General features: G+C 33.2%; 1 protein-coding gene across 4 annotated transcripts in view; it reads right to left on the minus strand.

The window, feature by feature from the left end:
- Positions 1-22,723, minus strand: part of LOC149534992 (uncharacterized) — a 217,734-nt gene that overhangs the window by 112,426 nt on the left and 82,585 nt on the right. For 2 of the 4 annotated variants that reach the window (XM_089805168.1, XM_089805166.1), the window contains exon 7: positions 120-251. In XM_089805168.1, the coding sequence (XP_089661294.1) occupies positions 120-251 (132 nt within the window). The remainder of the gene's footprint in view (positions 1-119; positions 252-22,723) is intronic. The other 2 variants (XM_089805169.1, XM_089805167.1) reach the window with 1 other exon arrangement.

Below are 22,723 nucleotides of genomic sequence, written 5' to 3' on the forward strand. Positions count from 1 at the left end.
AAAAAAGCTCAAAATTTTGAAGAATTTCTTTGAAGTCAAGAGATTGCAGTATTTTCTAAAAATACAATATTACAAACAGACAAACTCAAAAAAGAAAAAGAAAAGATTCCAAGAATTACAATCATTACAGATGATGCTTCGTATTTGGAGTTCTCGAAATTCTTAGTCATCTTCTCAACCTGACGGAGAGCTTGTTCAGCTAAATCCCCAGAATTCATTGCTCTCAGGGCACCTACCAAGCGATCACGCCACTGTGTATCACCATAACATAAAAAAGAAAACAACCATCACATGGATCAGAAAATTATTGAATCCGCACATGAACATCAACAGAAGATGTTATTTGTGTTTGAGTGTGTAAGTTTAGAAGTGTACATGCACTACTGCATGTATATGTATATTCTATAGTATGGTAGCAGTACAAGCAACCTCAGATGTAGATTTGTCAAGATGAAGACCACATAAACTATATTACTCTTTTGATTTGATCATTGTTCATTGTCCATTAGCCCTAAAGGAGGAAATTCATCGTTACCATCCATGCTAAAAAAGTATAAGCACTAAAGCACGATGCTTAATAAGTTTAAATTCGAATATAGCCATCTAGAACATAGATTTTCGTATCCAGCTAAAAGTTGTTTCACTCAGTCCAAATCAAACATAAAGGAATTAAAAGGTAGGGAAACATATATGTTCTAGCATTATCCGAATCACTGCTTGTGAGATATTGGAATTAATTTTTATCATTTTCTAAAAATTAAACAGTATTTAAATTAAATATTGTAAATTGCATTTCATTATTTTCCATATACTAAAGAGTAATTCTGATTGTGCAATGTTTGAAAACTGTTAGCAAAAAAATTGCTGATATGTTTCTCAACTTTTAAGCATCTCTTATAGTCTACATTTGGACTTTTGTTCTTTAGTGGAATAGAATAGCATATTATCAGCAGTATGTAATCACCCAAAAATTATTTTCAACATTTTCAATCTCTATACTAGACTGCAATCTATGCTTAATCAATTTTGCATAATTTTTAAGCAATTATCCTCGATCAAATCATCTCAAAAATACTTTTATCTTTCTTACCTTATATTTGACCACCTTATCCTAAGTCTTATTTAATCAAAAGAACTTGTCCCCTTGAAATTAAATAAAGTCCCCAATCCCACTTTATTCCTATGTACACATAAATACATTTTCCTATTTTAAAAATAAAAAGAAAAAGGGATTTTGTCTACACATGGAGGCACACTTTCTTATGTGAGAGGAATCTTTAATTTTTTAAATAACTTCAATCTCCTCCACACATCTTTTGCCAAACTCAACATGAGATTAATCTTCTAGCGCAGATTTCACCTATTAATCTCTATCGTCCATTTTTCTTTATAAGGAAGCTCTCTCCTCACTCTCAAATATCCATCTAGAGTTCATGCCACTTTTCATCTTCAAGTCTTCTTAGATCTTAGAATCTTGCATCTTGGTGACTTTGGCATCTTAGGAGCTCTCATCTTGCATCTTGCATCCATGGTAGATCATCATGATATTGTTACTTTATCATTTGATTTCTTGAGCAATAGTTCAGATCTTGAATTGTCATTTAGCTTAGTTTTCTTTATCTTATCTCTTGCATCTCATCCTAGATTACTTTGCATTGCATCTTCATTTGAATCTCCCATTCTAAGGTGCACCTTGCAAAGGTATCCTATCTTAGGCTCATTTAAGAGCCACCATCATATCACTTAGATTCTTGCACATCATTAATAGAGAGCTATAGGGCGCCATTCAAGACTCCATTTCCCTTAGATATCTTGGATAGAAGGGTTTATAGAAGTGTGCCTACTTTTGAGCGAACACTAGTAAACAACAATGAAATGTAGAATTTTCATGCCAAAAGACTATACAATGAATATAAGAAACTAAGGTTATGACTAAAGGTGAACCATTGATTATAAGTTTTCGAAGTGATAATATATTTTAATCCACTCAATCAAATGTCTCTGGGACCTCAACCAAAACAAGGTGACTTGACAATAACAGTGCTAAACACAAAAATACTCTTGAACTTCTTGAACCATTGTAATATATCCTTTCATTCACTTGAAGAGAAATAAAACCAATAAACCAATGTTAGAGGAGCAAAACTAACAAAATAAATGCATAGAAAAGAAATAATGGCACACTCACAATAACAAAGGAATTTAGTCTAGGAAGCCCTATAAGAAAAAATACAGCAAAAGGTACCTTCACTTTTCATTTTAACTTGCTAAATCACTACACAATAAGATATTTTACGCTTGCTCAACACTAAAACTTGGGTAAGTGCTAATAGGCATCGCAGTATTACAATACATTTGGAAACTATATCCTCAAAAATCATTGTAAGAGCCTAAATAGAACTCAGGGATCCCATCTCCAAACCCCAACATGGGGAGTTGACAAGGCGACATACTCCCTTGCAGACATAGTGCTTTAAATGCACTAGTTGTGATTAGATGTACAACCTGAGAGATATAAAACATGTGAAGTACACAACACATATGTGACAAAAATCCCACACGGATACTACCATATTCTCCAAATTCGTAATGGTCCACTTATCTTCTACACCTTATTATAAAAAGGTCTATAATACTACCAAGGGCACAAAGGCTCAAGTGGATTCCAAGTAGATTTGTCATCAAACTTTCAAAACATGTGGCTTGTAAATACAAAAGATGAGTTTTAAAAAAAATTATTTGATTTTGAGCATAAGTACTCAAATTTCTGATATTTGATATAATCAAATGCCAAATAAATGCAATAATGTAGTTAAAAAGCAAAAAAACTCCTACATGAGTAGCCACCAGCCCCATATACTCCCTAGTTGAAGCAATGCTTCAAATGCACAAGTTGTTATTAGATACAAAGTACAATCACATATCTGACAAGAATCCCAAATAGACATTAACCTATTTTCCAAAATAGTGCTGGTCCACATCTATTTCATACCATATAAAAAAAGATGTTAGCCCCAAATGATAATTTTGTTATTGTATGTAGAAGAGTCATATCAATTGTTATGTTATCATTGATGTCAAGCCTTAATAGGTGAGACATTATGCTAATTCGGTAGACTACCAAATCAATTGATTGATGAAGAGGATTTTATTGATGAAAAGGATTTCAAGAAAGCATGATGATGAAAGAGATGATAAGTATGGTATTCAATGGGTACTTGAATGAGTTGGACTATGACAGTATAATGTTGGTTTGATTGTTTTACAATCATGTAATGGTGCGATTAAGTGGTGAAGATCATGTATATGCAGGACAGTTTACACAGTGAAAGAAGGAATACAATATTAACCGAGCTACTATAGTTGTAATCAAGTGCTTGGCAGTGATCAATTAAAGTTTAGTGTTAACCAAGTAATTTTAGTTGTAACCGAGTGATGTATAGCCCGAGTAAAGTTGTAATGTTCACCGAGTGAAGAACAAAATGAGAGATTAATCTAAGGCCGACTTTTGATGAAAATTAAGAATGTTTGAGAATTTCAATGGATAAATTTAAAGTTAGTTATAAGATCTACCGCTGGAGAAATGTAATGATGATCTGATCAAGGAGATTTAATAGAATGGAGATGAGCACAAATTTTAAGGTGTAACTATTTTCCGAGTGACTAAATTCATTGACTCTGAGATCTAAAATCGTGATTAAGCGGCAAAATCTAGAAGAGTCTGGTATGGCGAAGTTACCTATTTAAGGAGATGAACGGGATTGTTTTTGGTTGTTGATTGTTCATTGTTTGTTGTTGTTATGCGAAGTAAAGGAAGAAGAAGATAGAAGTTGAACTGAGTTGGATAGAAGTGCAAAGATCAAGCAAGAGGAAGTATTAAGTGATAGTGTGAGTGTGTGAGTGTGTCAATCAGCCAATAAGAGATTATAAGGAAGAAACTGAGTGAAGTAGAGATCTGAACAAGCAAGGTAGTGTTAAACCTAGAAGATCACTTGACTATTACTTTCTTGCAATTGTAGCAGATAAAATCTCTTAACCGAGTGGACCTAACAAGTTTTTGAAATCCTATATGGTAGCATCGATTAGTGATGTTTAAGTTCCTTTGGAGCAGGCCACTCTTTAGAAATGTCAAAGAGAGATAAGGTCTAGATGATCTTTGGTTAAAATCCTCTAACCAGGTCACACTAAAAATGTGCATGTAACCTTTAACATGGTTGGTTCTTAGCAGAGCTCACTTCAGAAGAGTGAAATATTTGAGTTGTCAGTTCCCAGGTGGTTTTTCCCTTTACAGAGTATCCACGTTAAATAGCTATGTAAAATGTGTGAATGTTTATGTTGCAAAGTTTATTTTCATATTATTTGTTTAATGTTGCAACTCGGTATAAGCTAAGTGATTACTCTAATGCTCGGTGTAAGTAAGAACGGTGAGATAACAGTTTGAAGTGAAGTTGTTATATGTATGATTTAAGAAGTTGAATGTGCTTACCAAGTTATTGATATGAAAGTTTATGAAGTTTGAATTGGTACTAAATTGTTTTAAAGGCTTGTAGGATAACTGGATATAACCGATTCACAAGATTCATATCTTATTCTCTGATTTTCATGAGAAACGACACATTTGAAGTTAAGGGTTTGATGCTAGTTTGATGAAGAGTTTAAGAGATATGATGTGACTTCCAGTTTACTGACTTTTCAGCAGTTCAATTAAGATCAAAAGTGCAGTTAGAACTATCCAGAGAGAAATTTGGTACCTTTAAATCACACAGAATGAGAAAATATCCATTGAGTGAAGAATTGTCCATTCAGCAACTAATAAACGCTCAGAACTAAACCTTAACAAACACAGAAATATACACAACAAAGCTGGAGCAATGTTTTCAAAGAAGATCCTCACACAGATTTTGAGAAATCAAATACATACTTCCATACAGACAGTGGCTTCGAGAACTAAATGGTTCATACCATCAGTTTTGAAACATCTCATATATCATACATGTTACCATGATTTTCCTCTAACAAGTCATAAATAAAATAACTTGAAGGCCACAGAGACTGAACTTGACCATTTTACTATCTTCTCCGTCTGATTATTATTTTGTATTTACAGAGGTTGGATTTTGAGAAAGGGAGCATGAAGCATATTCAGAAAATACATTTCATACATTCATATTTCTTGAATCATATAAATCTCTGAACTGTAAACGTACTGAAGCGATGGTTGGAACTTCTGCTAAAGTTTTTGACAGGGCATAAAACATCATAGGCATCCCTTTCGATTATCATATTTCATCCCCAATGAAATTAGGGAAAGTTTTTGAAAGTGATAAAGGAAATGTTTTATATAACCTGCGAAAAGGAGACATTGAAACGGTGACTATCGTGCAGATGAATAAACCAGGATAACAAACATCCACGTTGGCAATGAGTCAGGGCATCAAATTAAGACTGCGAAGAGTATGCACGACAGATAAAGTGGCAATGGATGGTCTGCTATTTGAATTGGCAGGTATGGAAGGAATATAAATTTCAATGAGAAGATTGGACAGAAACTATCCATAACAGACAGGAATTCTCATCTAGACAAGAGTGGGGCATTCCACATGCGTTACACATGTCTTGCATGCCAGAATCATCGATAAATTATAACTCTGCCAAAGTAAAAAATCATCCCCAGGTCTGCCGAGGGTTAGCGCCCGAATCTTATACATTTATGTGTGGATTATTAAGATCATTCTCTGCAATATTCAGAAAATTGGCGAAGCTACTTGGGGTTTTACGGTGGTTTGTTTCTCATATAAGAGAAACGACAAGGATTCTGAATCTTATATTACCATTTAATAAGACTTGCACGATAATAATTATCTAATACTCTCTTCAATTTGTTGCAGGTATGCACATGGAAGAGGAAGAACCTCTGAACTATCAAATAAATGATGATCGTGATTGCATTTTGGCAAACCTAAGAGTAAAGCAGGTAAAAGGAAATACTATGAATGGTACGAAACATTGTTTGAAGCACCTACGCCATCAGAAACGGTATGGTTATAGACAATTATACAATACAAACAAGCCAGTGTATACACAGAGTGACGGCTTCAGGATATGGCTATCAGTGTGCATCCAAAGATACTCGAGAGTCCATATACCCTGCATTAAATACTGAATGGGGATCCGGCATCATCTAACTGGATCATTTGTTCAGCTCAATCACCATTGTTGAGTTTGATAACGAATAGTAAACTGTTGAATACAACAATTTAATTATTCAGTGTTGTCGAGTTATGTCATTAACCAAAGCGGTTGGTAGTTTATTTTAAAAAGATGTGATGGTTGAGATGTATCCCTCTACTTCCATATAAATGTAAGATTGCCATAAGTCGAAAAACACAGATTTTCATATATACAGTTTTCTTATAATATTGAAGGAGCAATTTTCGAATTCGGAAGAGACATATGCAATTCAGAGAGATAAAGCTGAGAACAATTTCCATATCCATCAAGGTCAATTGATATGATATGCCAGTCTGATCTGTACGAAGTTAAAAATATTTTTGGGCCTAAAGGAGAGATATAATATTGTAAATGAGCTTTGGCCTTTGAAGTCATTTGAATAACTGTGAGTAGTCTAGAATTTGATTGTAAAGTAGATTGATTAAAGCATTTTAAGTTTGAGCAAAAGAGATATTGTGAATACTATTTGTCTCCTTGTCTCTGTCCAGTTTATCTCCTGTTCATTGGAATTAAACCACATTCTGGATGGACTTAGAATTGCATATAAAATTGATCCTTTACATAATTTTGATTGCCTATAGTAATAAAATATACTATCTTCAAAGTTGCAGATAAACAGTTTTCATAATAATTAACTTTGTTGCCCATATTAACTAGGCACTGGTTTTAATCATTCAATTCATAGCTTAGGAGTTGGTAATTATTGTTCTTTTCTTTTTTCTAGAAAATTCAACTGTTCAATATTATTCATACTTCAAGCAGTTTTTACTTATAAAACAATTTCATTCATATTTGTTATAAAATCCAGAATTTTGAAGTCTTAATGTATTCAATTTGAAGAGATTGGTGAAGATGTTAAGTCAATATAATTTCATCACATTTCACAATTTTACTTAAGTGGTGCAAGTTGAAAGTTTTCTTGATCGTTTGTCATTTGGAAGATTTTATTGCATTTATAACCAAACCATTCTTCTATACGTTATCTTTGATTTGAGTGATTAGTTCAGGATCAGGTGCACCCGCCTAGGCCTTGCAAGCCATGAGTGCAAGGGAATTTGAAGTCATTGTTGTTCATTGGCCAGAACTAATTGTGGAACCCTATTTGAGAATTGGCAAGCTCTTGGATTTCCAATCTATGGTTTTGAGAATCGACAGAGGGTATTTTCCTTGATTATTCTTCGAAGAGCAAATCATATGAATGTTTAAGCAAGGCTACTAACACAATGATTGAAAGTGCACATGTAAGAATTGATGAGTTTGCAGACAAGAACAATGAGAAAAACAAAAAGGAATCTGATGATTACAAAAAATTTGTCTATGTATATGAAGATGCTTCTAGTGTAATGTCTTAGCAACAACAGAGAGCCATCGAGCGTCAACTTGCAGTACCCGAGCCACAGACAAAACAACATGAGCAGGATGTTGAGCCCCAACCAAGGGAAAATACTATTGAAAATAAGAGAACAAAACCTGTGCTAGCAAAATATGTGAAAAGGAACCATTCACCTGAATGAATCATTGGAGATAAAATGCTAGAGTCATGACAAGAAGCAAGTTGAAGAACAATACATGTTTAATCATTGAGTTTGAACCAAGAACTGTGAAAGCTATATTTGACAGTGAGAACTGGATTAATGCTATGAATGAAGAGATTAATCAAATTGAGATAAACAACGCATGGAAACTAGTATCGAGACCAGCTAATAAGAATGTGATTGGAACAAAGTGAATTTTTAGAAACAAACTGAATGAGAACGACGAAGTTGTGAGGAACAAGGTCAAATTAGTTAGCAAAGGTTATGCCCAAGAAGAAGCAACTGACTATCGTGAGATTATTGTCCTGGTTGCTAGATTGGAAGGAGTCAGAACTTTGTTGGCATATGCTACTTACAAGAAATTAAAAGTATATCAAATGGATGTTAAGTCAACATTTCTATATGGAATACTTGAAGACGAAGTCTACATATAACAACCTGAAGGATTTGTTGAGTCAGATCAGAGGCACATGGTTTGCAAATTGAACAAAGTTTTATATGGATTGAAGCAAGCACTGAGAGCATAGTGTGAAAGGTTGCATTCATACTTGATTAAGATTGGATTTGTGAGAACAAGTGAAAATAGTAATCTATATTTGAAGAGTGAAGCTGAAAACATGGTATTGATTGCTGAAGTATTTGTGGATGATATCATATTTGCTGGTAATAATTTGTTGTGCAAATCATTTGCTGATAAAATGAGCAAGAAATTTGAAATGTCTATGTTTGGTGAGATCAACTTTTTCATATTTTACAAGTTCATCAAACAAAAGATGGTATTTATGTGACTCTGTCTAAGTATGTTAAGGAGATTTTCGAAAACATTTGAGATGGATGAGTCAAGGTCAATTGGTACGCCTGCAATGAATAGATGCAAATTATCTAACGAGGATACTACAAATGAGGTAAATGAGACATAATATAGGTCAATGACTAGAAAGCTATACTATGTTGACCTGATATTGCACATGCAAATTGGATTTGTTGCAATGTTTTCCTCTAATCCTAAGGAAATACACATGACTGTTGTAAAAAGGATATTCAAATATCTAAAAGGAACTAAAGAATTTGGATTCTAGTACAAACAAGATAGTGATTTTGAACTCAAAGTCTATACTAATGTTGATTGGGCTGGAAATGTTGATAACAGAAAAAGTACAAGTGGTTAGGAAAGAAACAGAGTTGCATATCACAATCTAATGCTTAAGTTGAGTATGTTGTTACTGCAGTTAACTACTCAAATATTGTTTGGATTGAGCAATTGTTGGTAGGAATGCACGAAGTTACTGAGCATGTCACTATCCATTGTGATAACACTAGTCAATAAACATATCCAAGAATCCGGTGATGTACACAAAAACTAAGCATATATCTATCAAGTTTCACTGCTTGAGATAGCAAGTACAAGAGAAGCAAGTGAGGCTTGAATATGTGAAATCTAAAGAAAAAATTGCAGACATATTTACTAAGCCATTGCCTAAGGATGTTTTTGAGCATCCAAGAGGTCTGTTAGGGGTCCTTCCCCTATCCAAGATTAACTAAGAAAAGATGCATGTTGTATCAATTCATCGATGATGAGATATATCTTTGTGGAGTTGATGCAAGAGTTCACTCTTTAGGAACTGTTTCCTGAACATATGTAAGTGATTGTAATGAAATTGATGTAAACAATACATGCAATGTACACGGTATTACTACAAGGCTTTATAAGTTGCACATTGGAGCTCATATATACCTTTGGCAAAGCGGGGGAGATATGCTAAGGGAGAAGAGATGATGTTGCTGAAAAGAAAAGAGAAGTACTAAGTGGGAGTAAAGTGACTGAGAAAAGAGAAGAATGAAGATTATTGTCAAAGGGGAAGAAATGATGTTTCTAAAAAAAGAAGTATACCCAAAAGGCGAGAATTTGTGAAGATGAAGCTGCTGAAGATATAGACCGAGTGAACCTGATACTTTATTGATTTAATCTGTTGCAGAGAACTTGAATAAAGTCAGAAAGCTGAAAAGTTGTATTGTTGTCAATGCATACATTTGATTATTTTATGTGTAAAGTTTTGTAAAGTAAAATCTTATGTTTATGTGTTGCCATCAAAGCCAAAGGGCGAGATTGTTAGCCTCAACTAATAAATTTGTTGTATGTAAAAGAGTAATATAATTTGTTATGTTGTCATTGATGTCAAGCCTTAATTAGTGAGGCATTATGCTAATTTAGTAGAGTACCATATCATTTGATTGATGAAGAGGATTTGAAAAAAGTATAATGATGAAAGAGATGATAAGTATAGTATTCAATGGGGACATGAATGAGTTCGACTATGACAGTATAAAGTTGGTTTGATTGTTTTACAATCACGTTATGGTGTGATTAAGTGGTGAAGATCAGGTATATGCAAGACAATTTACATGGTGAAAGAAGGAATACAGTATTAATTGAGCTACTACAATTGTCACCGAGTGCCTAGTACAAATGAGTTAAAATTTAGTGTTAATCGAGTAATCTCAGTTGTAACTGAGCAATGTATTGTTTGAGTAAAGTTGTAATGTTCACCGAGTGAAGAACAAAAGGAAAGATTAATCTAAGGCCGATTTTTTATGAAAATTAAGAATGTTCGACAAGTTCAAAGGATAAAGTCAAAGTTAGTTATAAGATCTATGGCTGAAAAAATGCAATGAAGATTTGATGAAGGAGATTTAACTGAATGGAGATGAACACAATGTTCAAGGTGTAACTATTTTCCAAGTGAGTAAATTCATTGAATTTGAGATCTATGATCGTGATTAAGTGGCAAAATCTGGAAGAATCTTGAATGGCAAGGTTACCTATTTAAGGATATAAACGAGATTGTTTTTAGTTGTTGATTAGTTGTTGATTGTTCGTTGTTTGTTGTTGTTATGTGATGTAAAGGAAGAACAAAATAGAAGGTGCACTAAGCAAAACAAAAGTGCAAAGATTAAGCAAGAGGAAGTGCTAAGTGATAGTGTGAGTGTGTGAATCACCCAGTAAGAGATTGAAAGGAAAAAACCGAGCAAAGCAAAGATCTGAACAAGCAAAGTAGTCTACCTAGTACATCCCTTGACTGTTACTTTCTTACCATTGTAGCAGATAAAATCTCTTAATCGAGTGGACCTAACTAGTCTTTGAAATCCTATACGGTAACATCAATTAGTGATGTTTGTAGGTCCTTTAGAGCAAGCCACTCTTTAGAAATGTCAAGGAGTGATGAGGTCTAGAAGATCTTTGGTTAAAATCCTCTAACCAGGTCACACTAAAAATATGCACGTAACCTTTAACAAATTTGGCTCATAGCAAAGCTCACTTCAAAAGAGTGAAATATTTGGATTGTCAATTCCCAGTTGGTTTTTCTCTTTATAGGGTTACCACGTTATATATCTGTGTCAAATGTGTGAATGCTTATGTGTTGCAAAGTTTATTTTCATGTTATTTGTTTAATGTTGCAACTCGGTATAAGCTAAGTGATTACTCTGATACTCGGTATAAGTAAGAATGTTGAGATAACAGTTTGAAGCAAAGTTGTTATATGTTTGATTTATGAAGTTGAATGTGGTCACCAAGTTATTGATATGAAAGTTTATGAAGATTGAATTGGAGGTCAGCTTAATAAATAACAATAATAATTAATCACAACACATAATAATAATTAATGTTGGCTTCGGTCTCTTACCGATCAAAAGCATAAAATAAAATAAAATAAATAATAAAAATAATCTCTAGGCTTTGGCCTATTACCTATATATATATATATATATATATATTCAATTAACCATATTAATAACTAATAATATATATTTAATATTTTAGTATTAAACAATATTAAATAATTAACACCAATCAAATTCCATTGTTATATTATTAATTTCATCTACTAATAAAATAAAATTTACTGTTAAAAAAAAATTATAATAATCATATGTTAAATTTATTCAAATATTATATCTACTCATTAATAGATCAATAGTAAATAATTTGTTAAATGTTGATAATATTTTAATACATCAAATCTTATCATGGAAAAAAAGAAACAATATTAAAAAATAGAGAACAAACGATAAAAACAATTGATAAATAAAAAGAAATCTCATATTATTAATTTCTTATAATAGTTCGAATTGGCAATCAACAACTGACAATCCTAATTATGACACCAATAGATTTCTAATGAAATTCTACTGATTTGAATTTAGGGGCAACGTGAATACTAAAACTTTTCTATATTACACAAACTGGAACTCTTTTGTATAACATTGTAATTACTATGATTAATTCCTTTGGCTACTGGAAGAAGTCTTCTCAAAGGCATGAGGATGAAGCTTCTACTCTCTGAATCAATTGAAAATTTGCTATATTATCGAAACCCGTGCATCGTAAACCTAAAATGCTTCAATATTTCATCCCAACTGAAGAGCCCTCTCCTTTTTGTTACAATGTCTCCAACACAAGAGAGGACATCAAATATTTATGAACATAAGACACCGTCTAGGAAGCTCACTTGTTGAAATGTGTTGTTTATTGTAAATGTTGTAACTTGTTTACATACGAATTGTTGGATGAACTCAAACGAATTTTATGGGATTTTTAGAAATTCACTAGATTTCAAATTTCATGCATTGAATTCACCGAACTCTGTGACATAGCTAACAAGTGATTTCTTTGTTTTGCTTTAATGGACATGTGATGTCCTCATTTTGGGGGGACATTAGGAAACTTAAGATCAAATTAACGTAATATTAAAATTGGCTTATCAGAGCTTAATGTAGTTTATAAAAAAGATCAATTTAATATTATAATGTGGGTTAAACAGTGACAAAGGGGAAAAAGACGAAAGGGCAAGAGAAGGACATTAAAGGGTCACATCTTTAAGCATTAAAAAGAAGAAAGCTAGTTCATTTTCAGCATGCTTAGAGTTAAGTTTTATCTCAAATTTCTCTTAGATAATCTTGGAAGCTTGCAGCTTTCAAATTTAGAACCTGTGGATGGAAACCTTCAGGGTTTTCTTGGCGGACTGGATGCAACCCCAATTCATCAGCTGTGGTGAAATCACAAAGGAGTTCTTAGTTTGTTTTAAGATTGGAATGTTCTTGTATTGCTGAATATTAATGCAATTACATTTTCTAAGTATTTCATATGACCATTGGCTGGTATATTTGCTGGATTTTATTGCATAAATTCTTCAACTCTATTTCTGCAATATTCTTGAGTGAAATTAGAAAAGAATATATGGGTGGGATATTACAGGGTAGAGTCATTTGGTAAGTAGTGATGCCTTTGATTCCCATTTATGTATGAGCCATGTTTTTCTTTGATTTTTTTCTCTTTGGTAGTGTTTTGAGGATGTTTGATAGAGAGAAAAAAACAAAAAGCGCAATTATAATGCAATAAATACAATACTACAACAGAAAACACCAATGAAATGATTGCAATTTCCAATACTTGAAATTGGTCATAATCTGAAAGTGCACTACAAAGCAAAAACTCAAGATAATCAAATGAATAAATCTAATTACAAATAAATAGGACATGCCCATGTTTTGGAAAGAATATAGTACAGGAGCAAGAAATCACCAGCATATACAAGGTTTCAAACCCTAAATGCCTAGCAAGATAGCTTCCAGCTTGGATGGCATGAACAAGATAGAAAGCAATGCATCAATAACCCCCCAAAACCCTTCACAAATCATCTCCAAAGGCCAATGCCCTACCAATAATGTCCTCACATCCCCCTTGGGGTAGTAAGCCAGCAATAAATGGTTCTGCCCAGCCCAAGATGTAAGACCAACCTAAGGAATGTTTGCAGAAGAAATCACTCACCAAAAGCCCTTATTAGCAATATTGGAATATTTTCACTATCCTATCTTATAATCTTACTTATAAATAATTTAAAATTTTACTTAATGGTCATTTAGGTTCTATTTTTGAGTTGTCTTCATTAGATTAATTTTAGTTGTCTATATTTAGACAACTTTGCTTTTTGTTTTTTTGTTAAAGAAAATTGTAAACTCTATATATTCCGATATTTGTTTAATACAATCCTTCAGTCTTTTAGAGTTTCATGGTATTAGAGCAGGTGACCAGGCATTAAATTTTTTGTGCACTTCTTCCTGGATATAATTTCAGAATTTTTTATAAGGTTTTTATGAAAAAATCTGCATTGGATAATTTTGCATGAAGGGGTTCTGTGAAAGTTTTGTGGAGCAATTTTCTACCTACGAAAATTTTTCGAGTTACATAGAGTTTTAATAAAACCATGGTTTGCTACCTGTGTGAAGTCTCTTGTTTCTGTCGCAAGGAAGTTTTTCTGTTCTCTGGGTTTTGCTGATAATTTCCTACAGCTTAGGCTTTGCAGAAAAAGAATTAGGTTTTCAGAAAAATTTATGGTTTGTAATGTTTGCATGATTTTGGAGAAAAATCAATTTGTTTTCTGCAATGAATATTTTCATTTTTGAGCATCAGTGTTCAGATTTGGTTGTTCTGGGTAACACTATTCGTCCTACAACAGCAGGCTACAGCCCAGACAAGTTTGATAGTGTAAGTGGCCCCCTCTTATTAAAAAATGGTTAATGATATAAACGTTGAGCTTTAGGGCCACAAATGGTCCCAGAGCCAAAAGGTTGCACATCATGACAGATGGTTAGATGAATAGGAGGAATACGACACTCCTAAGTTTTCTTGTTTCCTGTGGAAATGATTGATCATTCTACTTCCCTAAATGCATTGAATAATTTAATTTATATTTTGATTTGTTGATTGATCCATGATAATTGATAAACATTTTGCTTTATTTTTATGATCCAACATGTTCTGGAAGCCTATTGATGACTCTTCACTTGTGAAGGATGACACACACTTATGTCAGGTTATTGAGGAAGTTATACATGAGGTTGGGGAAGAAAATGTGGTGGAGGTGGTGACAGAAAATGCAGCAAGTTATGTTGCTATAGGTGAACTTTGAACTTTTTAAGTTTTGATGGAGAGGCATCCATGAATTTGTTTAAGACATTCTTAACACCTAAATTTCTGAATAATTTAAAATATACGGGGCAAAAGAAGTTGGCTCATCCTAGTATCATAAGATTTGCCTCCAACGATCTCACACTAAAATCTTTCTTAAAATCAAAGGCAACTTTGAAACACATGTTTGTTGGTGAGGAGTGGACTGCCTCATCCTATTCTACGACCACTGCAAGGATGGATTTGACAGATCATATTTTTAATGAGCCATTTTTTTGGCCCCCTTGTGCAGAGATCAAGCAGATATATATTTTTGTTTTGTTTGAAACTTGCAATTTTCCTTATTTTCAATTTTTAATGCTCACTTGTGACCTAACTGTTTTTTAACATTATATGCAAGTCATTGAGCCCCTCATATTTCTCCTATGAGTTGTTGATGAGGAGAAGCCCTCTATAGGCTAGAATTGAGGGAATAGATAGGGCCAAGGAGGCCATTAGATCCGAGTATGTAGGAGTTTGAGGATAAGTATAGTGTTACATCCCAATTTTCGACCCAATTTAAAATGTTCATATAGCCGTTGAGGTTCACATGAAATCAGTTGACAATTAAATTTGTTATAATCATGTAAAATGGTAAGACAGTTAGTCGTTATAATTTCATATGAAGATAACATGCTAATTGATTATTTATCATAAGTTCATGGAATTAAAAAGGCAATTAGCGATTATGATTATTTATAATTAATAACTTATTATGGTAATATGATTTAACTACGGAGAATTTCCTTGTAGGGAGCACATCAAAGGGGTGGAAGCATTGTCAGAAAAGAATCGAGCACAGAAGCATCACCATCACTGGGAAAATGGGTATGAATCGTAAATCACCATGGTTGAAGACCTAGCAACTGCATAATAGGATACAATTAATGGACACACATGAGCTATTAAATAAACATTTAAAATGTTAATCTTTTTAACTTAATTAATGTGTACCTCAAATGGCTTTTGCTTGACTTTTCCACCACATCATTATAATACATATTTATGTACATACACATAGATATAAATTAAAGGTGACATCATAGTATTATTTTTATACAAGATTTTATCTATTTAATACATACATTTAAATGCATATACAAGAAGATAAAATAAATCTTCCAAGATGAAAAATGTATTTAGATATACATATTTAAAAGGTACAACCTTGGATAAACATTTAATATGTGTCATCTTAATAAAATATATTTACGTGCTAGTAAATAAATATATTTATATTATTCTTTTGATTTATAATCTTTCAAGTTCTTTTCCATATTTATTTATTTATTTTCTTTACTAGAAACCGAAATGCACACTTGGCATATTATATTGACGTCCAAGAAGGCGAAACATTTCTTTAAGAGTTACGAGTTCTTGAAAGCCTTTGAGAAATCGAATGCCTTTACATATATTTAGAAGCCAAGAGAAGTCGGATATGTATTTTGCCTCCACACGATTTTACTCCTACATTCCTTTCCACAGTTTTACTCCTTAAACCTACACCCTTGTTGAAGGCGGAAATCAAACACCTTCTAATATTGCATACAGATTGCTTTTGTGAGGAAGCTAGCTATTAAACATCAAGCCAAGGCTCACGTTTTTGTCTTACGTTAGACCAAGTTAAGTGGTCACTTCTTTTCTCAGTGATACATCTTCATTCTTTCTATTTCTACATTAGAAATTATAGCAGAAGGAAGTACGTCCATGAGAAGTCTGCATTGTAATATCAAAGAGACTAATCTTTCCATGTTAAATCTTTCAAACATCTTTCTTGTACTATTGTAAGTCAAAATCGAATTGTACTTTTGCAAGTCTTAAGATTATGTCCTCAAGCCATAAAAGCTAAGACATACTAAATATGTAATTAAGCATACTTTAGCTGAGGATCAGCAGATTGAGTTAGTTCACTCTGAGATTTAAACACCTAAGACTCACCCAGCTGAATGGCCAAGGAAGAGGTGAAGAGATGATAAAGAAATCTGCAATAACGTGGAAACAAAATCAGAAATGATATAATAATAATATATTAATTTAAAAAGGGAAATCGTTTAATAGCTCATGCATGTCCAATTCATTCTCTATTGTCAAATCAAATGGTGTGATTACGTACCAAGATACTCGGTGGCTGATAAGGTGTTCCATGTCTATTCTGGGTGGGGAGGGCCTTTCTAGTTAGAAAAAAGTGTGGGGATAAGTTGAAGGTTCGTGATTGGGTGGTTAAGCCCCTACCAATGTTTCCCCTCTCCGCAAGATGCCAGGATGTGCATCAGATAAAGATAAGTTGAGCATTCAAACATTTATTGGTAACCGGTATTTTTACTTTCATGATATTTATACAAGTAGAAGATATGATGGATTAATTTATATCGTTGAATTTAGTTATTTCCTTTGATGTAAGCAACCTTTCTCATCAATGTAATTGGTAACCAGTTAGATCAGTTGACCTTCCAACTGAATATGGAATATATCTACAGGATTGTTATTCAGTCTTTCATTTATAAGAATAACGATTATAAGCATATCTTCTAATCTTATGTTATTGCCACTATTGGCAATAGGAAGAAACGAAATGAAACAAAGGTATTTGACGCCCCAAATGATACAGTGGTATCTGATGTCCAATATGATACAATGGTATCTGATGCCCTAAACAATATAGTGGTATATGATGCCCTAAGCGATACGATGGTATCTAATATCCTAAATGATACAGCGGTATCTGACGCCCTAAATGTTGCAGTGCTATCTGATGTCCAAAATGATCCAATGGTAATTGATGCCCTAATTCATACAGTGGTATGCGACGTCCTAAATGATCCAATGGTAATCGATGCCCTAATTGATATAGTGGTATTTGATGGTAATCGTCATTTGATTTTGATATAGTGGTATTTTAATGGTAATTGTCATTTGATCCTAACTAGTATTTGTGGACTAACCTGGGTGTTTGTAGAAGGATTCCTAAATTGATTTCACTTTCAGATTCCATGGTATGTAAATTTTAATTTCCTTGGTAAATTCATTGATGGTGTTTTCAATTGTTAGTTATGAGATTTTTGTTTAACTAATTGTAAAAGTTAATCTCATTCGCATGAGCATAACTGATATAACTGTCTTCCTATGAAAATGAAGTATTCATTGTATTTCTTTGATATCTTAGTTGTTAGATAAGACCCGGGTAAAGTGGTTGTTACATATAGCCCCATTTGGGAGATCATTGTTAGGAGATGACAAAATCAACTTAAGAGACCGATCCATACAGCACCTTATTTCCTCAATCTGTCATTTTAATTTCCTTGATAGCTTCAAGGTAAATGAGGAGGTTCTCAGTAGTCTGTATACAATGATGCAAAAGATGTCAAGCACACCTACAGTGCAAGAGATAGATGCATATAATAGTGGACAAGGGGTAATTTTTGCAAGCAAGATATGTAAAGACACTAGGACAACATTGCAGCACAGAAATATATCTTAAACTTAAGATTCTTAAGTTTATGGCTTATGCATTTTGATATAATCTATCCTCAAAGTTGGAAATGAGACCGATTTTTTTACTTCCCTTATTTCGGATGATGGTGTCAAATGTTTGAGCCTAAAACCCCAAACCTTCAAAAACTTCTTAGTTGTGTTTTCACCCAGCCATGCAACGCTTTTAGATGTGAGCGCAATTGGTCCGTGTTTGAGCACATTCACTTGAAGAGTCGTAATAGATTGTGTGTGGAGAAGTTGAATAACCTTGCCTTTGTTCATTACAACCTCTTTCTTAGGACCAAAAAAAATTTGGACACTGATTGCTCACTTATCACTCTAGCAGAGATCGATCCCGAGTCTGAATGGCTCACTAAGTCTACCGATTCTATCTTCACTAAGGACCATGAGTGGGTTGACCAGGCAAACAAAGAGGCTAAGGTTATGGCTATGGCAGTGGTAGATTTGTAGAAGGTAGACAGACTACTCTGAGGTTGAGGCTAAGCTAGACCCGATTCAAGGACTTGTTTTTGTTTACACATGTTTGGGAACATTTGATGGCATGGATTTATATACATTTGACAAAATCTATAATTCTATATATCCATGTTTTCTACTTCCCTCAACTAAAATTTATGTTTGTACTTTATGTGATAGTGTATGCTTATGTATGCTTATGCTGATGTTTAGTGTACTTAAGCTTTATTCAATAAAGGGTGCAGGAAACAAGTTTTAAATCATACAAAAACTTTGTTTTTTTTTATTTTGTCAAAAAATACACTTGTCGTTGTCAAGTCATCTGTGAGTCACAATCAAGTCAACCTTGCCAAGCCATAAGAGAGTCTGAGTCATGGAACTCTAATCTCAAAAAACATAAATATCTCTATGGTGATTTATTTGTCTCTTCATAAAGGTTTATAGTGGGTGTGCTCGAGGGAGATTGATCACTCCAACTATCAATAATCCAAACACCCCCTTGACCTATTCCCATAGCATAGATACAAGCCCACAAAGGAATATCTTGATAACAATATGTTACTTCGAGGGGGCAGCCTCCTAATCCACTTTGAGGGGGATGCCTCCAACAATCTTCAATAAAATATCAAAGCTCAATATGATGATAATAACTAATTATGCCCTAATCTGCCATTGGTACCACCTAGGCCAACTTAGATTCTTAATTATGACTTCTAGGGTGACCTTAATAAATATATGTATTTATAGTAATAATTATGTAGCTTATTTGAGAGTTAAGCTAGCAACAAGCTAATAGCTCATAACATAATACACTCTATAGGTTAAGAGGCATAACACTTCCCTCGTCTTTACAAAATCCTTAAAGGAAACTTTTTCTTGTTCTTCAACTTCATCTCCTTCCCTTGCTTCTTTTTGTTTCTTGTATCTCTTGTTCTTGCTCATTATCTCAAAAACTTGTCGACTTGCCCATTGTCTTAGGTCTGTGAAGCCTAGAACGACTTCTTACCATCAGTAGTCCTTATCTTCTAGGGACTACTAGGCGACTCAGAGCTCCGTCTAGCCCTATGGTTTATCCTTCAATGTTGAAGTTCTTTGTTGCTCTTAAGGAAATGTAGCATATAAGACTTCCAAAACGGCCACCAAAGTTGATGGTAAACTCTTGCCTCGTTGTGCCAAGATCATGCTCTATAGCATTTGTAATTAAATTGCACAATAGAAGATATAAAATGAAAAGGCTGCAAATACTTGATTAAAATATGTTACTTCAAAGGGACGTCCTCCTAATCCACTTAAAAGTGAATACCTCCAATAATTTTCAATACGATGATGATAACTAACCAATACCTCCTCCATATATACCCCATTATGGTATAAATACCACTTAGGCTGACTACGATAATCAAATATGACTCCTATCCCAGGACAACCTAAATACATGTGTAACTATAGTAAAACTTATGTAACTTAGGTTTACCCCTTTACCTAATTTATCACAAGCTGACTACTCAACACACAATACATACTAAAGATTTAGGGGCATAACATATAGGAAGAATATGGTAAAGAAAAGCCAAGTGCAATAATCAATGTCCCGTCTACTACGATTTTATAAAGACGTCAAATTGTCGAACTTATAACCACTTCCATTTATCAACTTACTACTGAAGACCTAAGTGGAACACAAGCAATGAATAATTTTCCCAATTATATAAGCTTCCAGTTTTTATTCAAATAGAGTACAAGCTAACATTGACCAAAGTGTTTAACATATGTTTTCACAATACTAATTTTTTCTCTAGGAAATTTAAATGCATATGAACACAAAATATGACAAAATATCTTTAAAAATGAACTTACCAATTAATCAGATTGCCCAAAAAAACTCAAGACTCTACAAAAACTCAGCAAATCTATTGAACATTCAATAATACATAAAAAAATTAATATTCTTCGAAAGCAAACATATTACTAATTTGGTGAAAAATATTACGCAATTCCATCATGCATGGATCAAAATTAGAGCACAATAAACATCATAACTCAAGAAAAACTTGTGGGCAAACTCAGCAAATTTATTGAGCATTAAAAATACATAATTTTTTTAAATATTCTTCTAAAAACACACAAAATACTAATTTTCTAGAAACATATTACTAAATTCCTTCATACACAGATCAAAATTAGAACACAATGCACAGCATAGACCAAATAAAGTTCAAATTTCACAACATGTTTGAGCATTTACAAAGCTAATACAACCTCTCACCTTTTATGGGTATTAGGAGTTAATGTACCTTTTGGAAGTATGGGCACTCTTTCTACTGTATATACAACACTCTCCTCTTACCTTCACTAGTTCAATGATAGCTCATCAAAAGTATTTTCAATACTCTCTTGCATTGTCTGTATTTTCCCTAAATTCAAATTTTCTCTTCATTATACTATTCTAAATCTTCTCACATCTATCAAGAGGATTTGCATGTGAACTATGAACAACATTAGATCTCGGCTTGGTTCTAGCTACTCGCAGAATCTAACTGTTGACACTTAAGCGAAAAGAATGACTTGACTCTTATTTACAACTTCCATAATTTATAATTTAGACATATTTGATGATAAAGAAGCTACTTATTCTTGTATTTTAAAAAATTGAAGTATTCATCTTGCATACATTCTTTCTCAAGCAAATTTACTCGTATAGAGCCTATGTAAGAATAAAATTCTGATCTTTATGCTCCACAACAATTTAGAAATACTAATAAAAATTATAGTAATAACTATGTTAGCAAAACCATCCTCTTTTGCCCCAAATTTGTAGATATAATCCAGATTTAACGTTTTAATTTATTTTTTGCATTACCACTACAAGAATATCTTTAGATTTTAAAGTAAACTAATTTACATTGGCCAATGTGAGTATTGTTTCTTAAACAATCCAACATGTTGATGGGCATTTTTTCCAGCCGAGTCAAAGGACAAGATTATTTATATCATTCATTAATCTGTTATTAAAAATTACAATTTAGATATGTCCCCTACATCAATTTTTACTTATTACAACCATACAGGTCCTGTGCCGATGAAAGCCAACTACTGTGTGAAATCCATACACAATATTGAGTGGGATAGCAGACAGAGATATACTGGTCAACTAACAACTAACTCATGTAATGCAAATGAAAAAATTGAACCAAAAAGGAGCAATGATTCAAAATCATATAAAAGATGACTCAATTACTTATATATGCAATTCTACATGCAGGAAACCATTGTTACTTTGTGCAGGTGGCGAAAATTAAAGGTCACAAGGTCTGATCCCCCCATATGTATGTTACCACATGGGATGTCATGTCAATGTCATCAGTCACATTAAAAAGTTTACCAGGCATTCTGCTGGTTATAGTGGGGTCAAGCCAATTCCCAGTCTTAAATAATACTGCAAGCCTATTACAGTATCAGGAATTGTTGAAAATAATACACAAGTCAGCGACAAAACCAAGAGGTTCACTAACATGCATAGCTAACTATATTCCTAAGATTTTATTGTAGATGATTAATAGAAATGCATGCAGTATAACCAAGGCATATTTAAATGGTTGATTAAACTATATGTGGAATAAAATAGGTCCACATGGAAGGGCGACAATTATTTTTGTGAATTGCACAATCAAGATACAAAGTACTTATTATCAGAGAACAGTCTTCAAAAAAGTGCAAGCCTATGACAGTATCAGGGATAGTTGAAAATAATACACAAGTCGGCAACAACATCAAAAAGTTCACTAACAAGCATAGCGAACTATATTCCTAAGATTTGATTGTAGATGATTCATAAATATCTAAACCTAGATAATATGTGAAGGGAATAGATTCAAATCACATACTGGAAATGCATGCAGTATAATCAGGGCGTACTAAAATGGTTGATTAAACTATATGTGGAATAAAATAGGTCCACATGGAAGGCAACAATTATTTTTGCAAATTCCACAATCAAGATATG

The sequence above is a fragment of the Cupressus sempervirens genome, chromosome 10, assembly GCF_028749045.1.
Source record: "Cupressus sempervirens isolate cs-2001-9-10 chromosome 10, ASM2874904v1, whole genome shotgun sequence".
NCBI classification, from domain to species: Eukaryota; Viridiplantae; Streptophyta; class Pinopsida; order Cupressales; family Cupressaceae; genus Cupressus; species Cupressus sempervirens.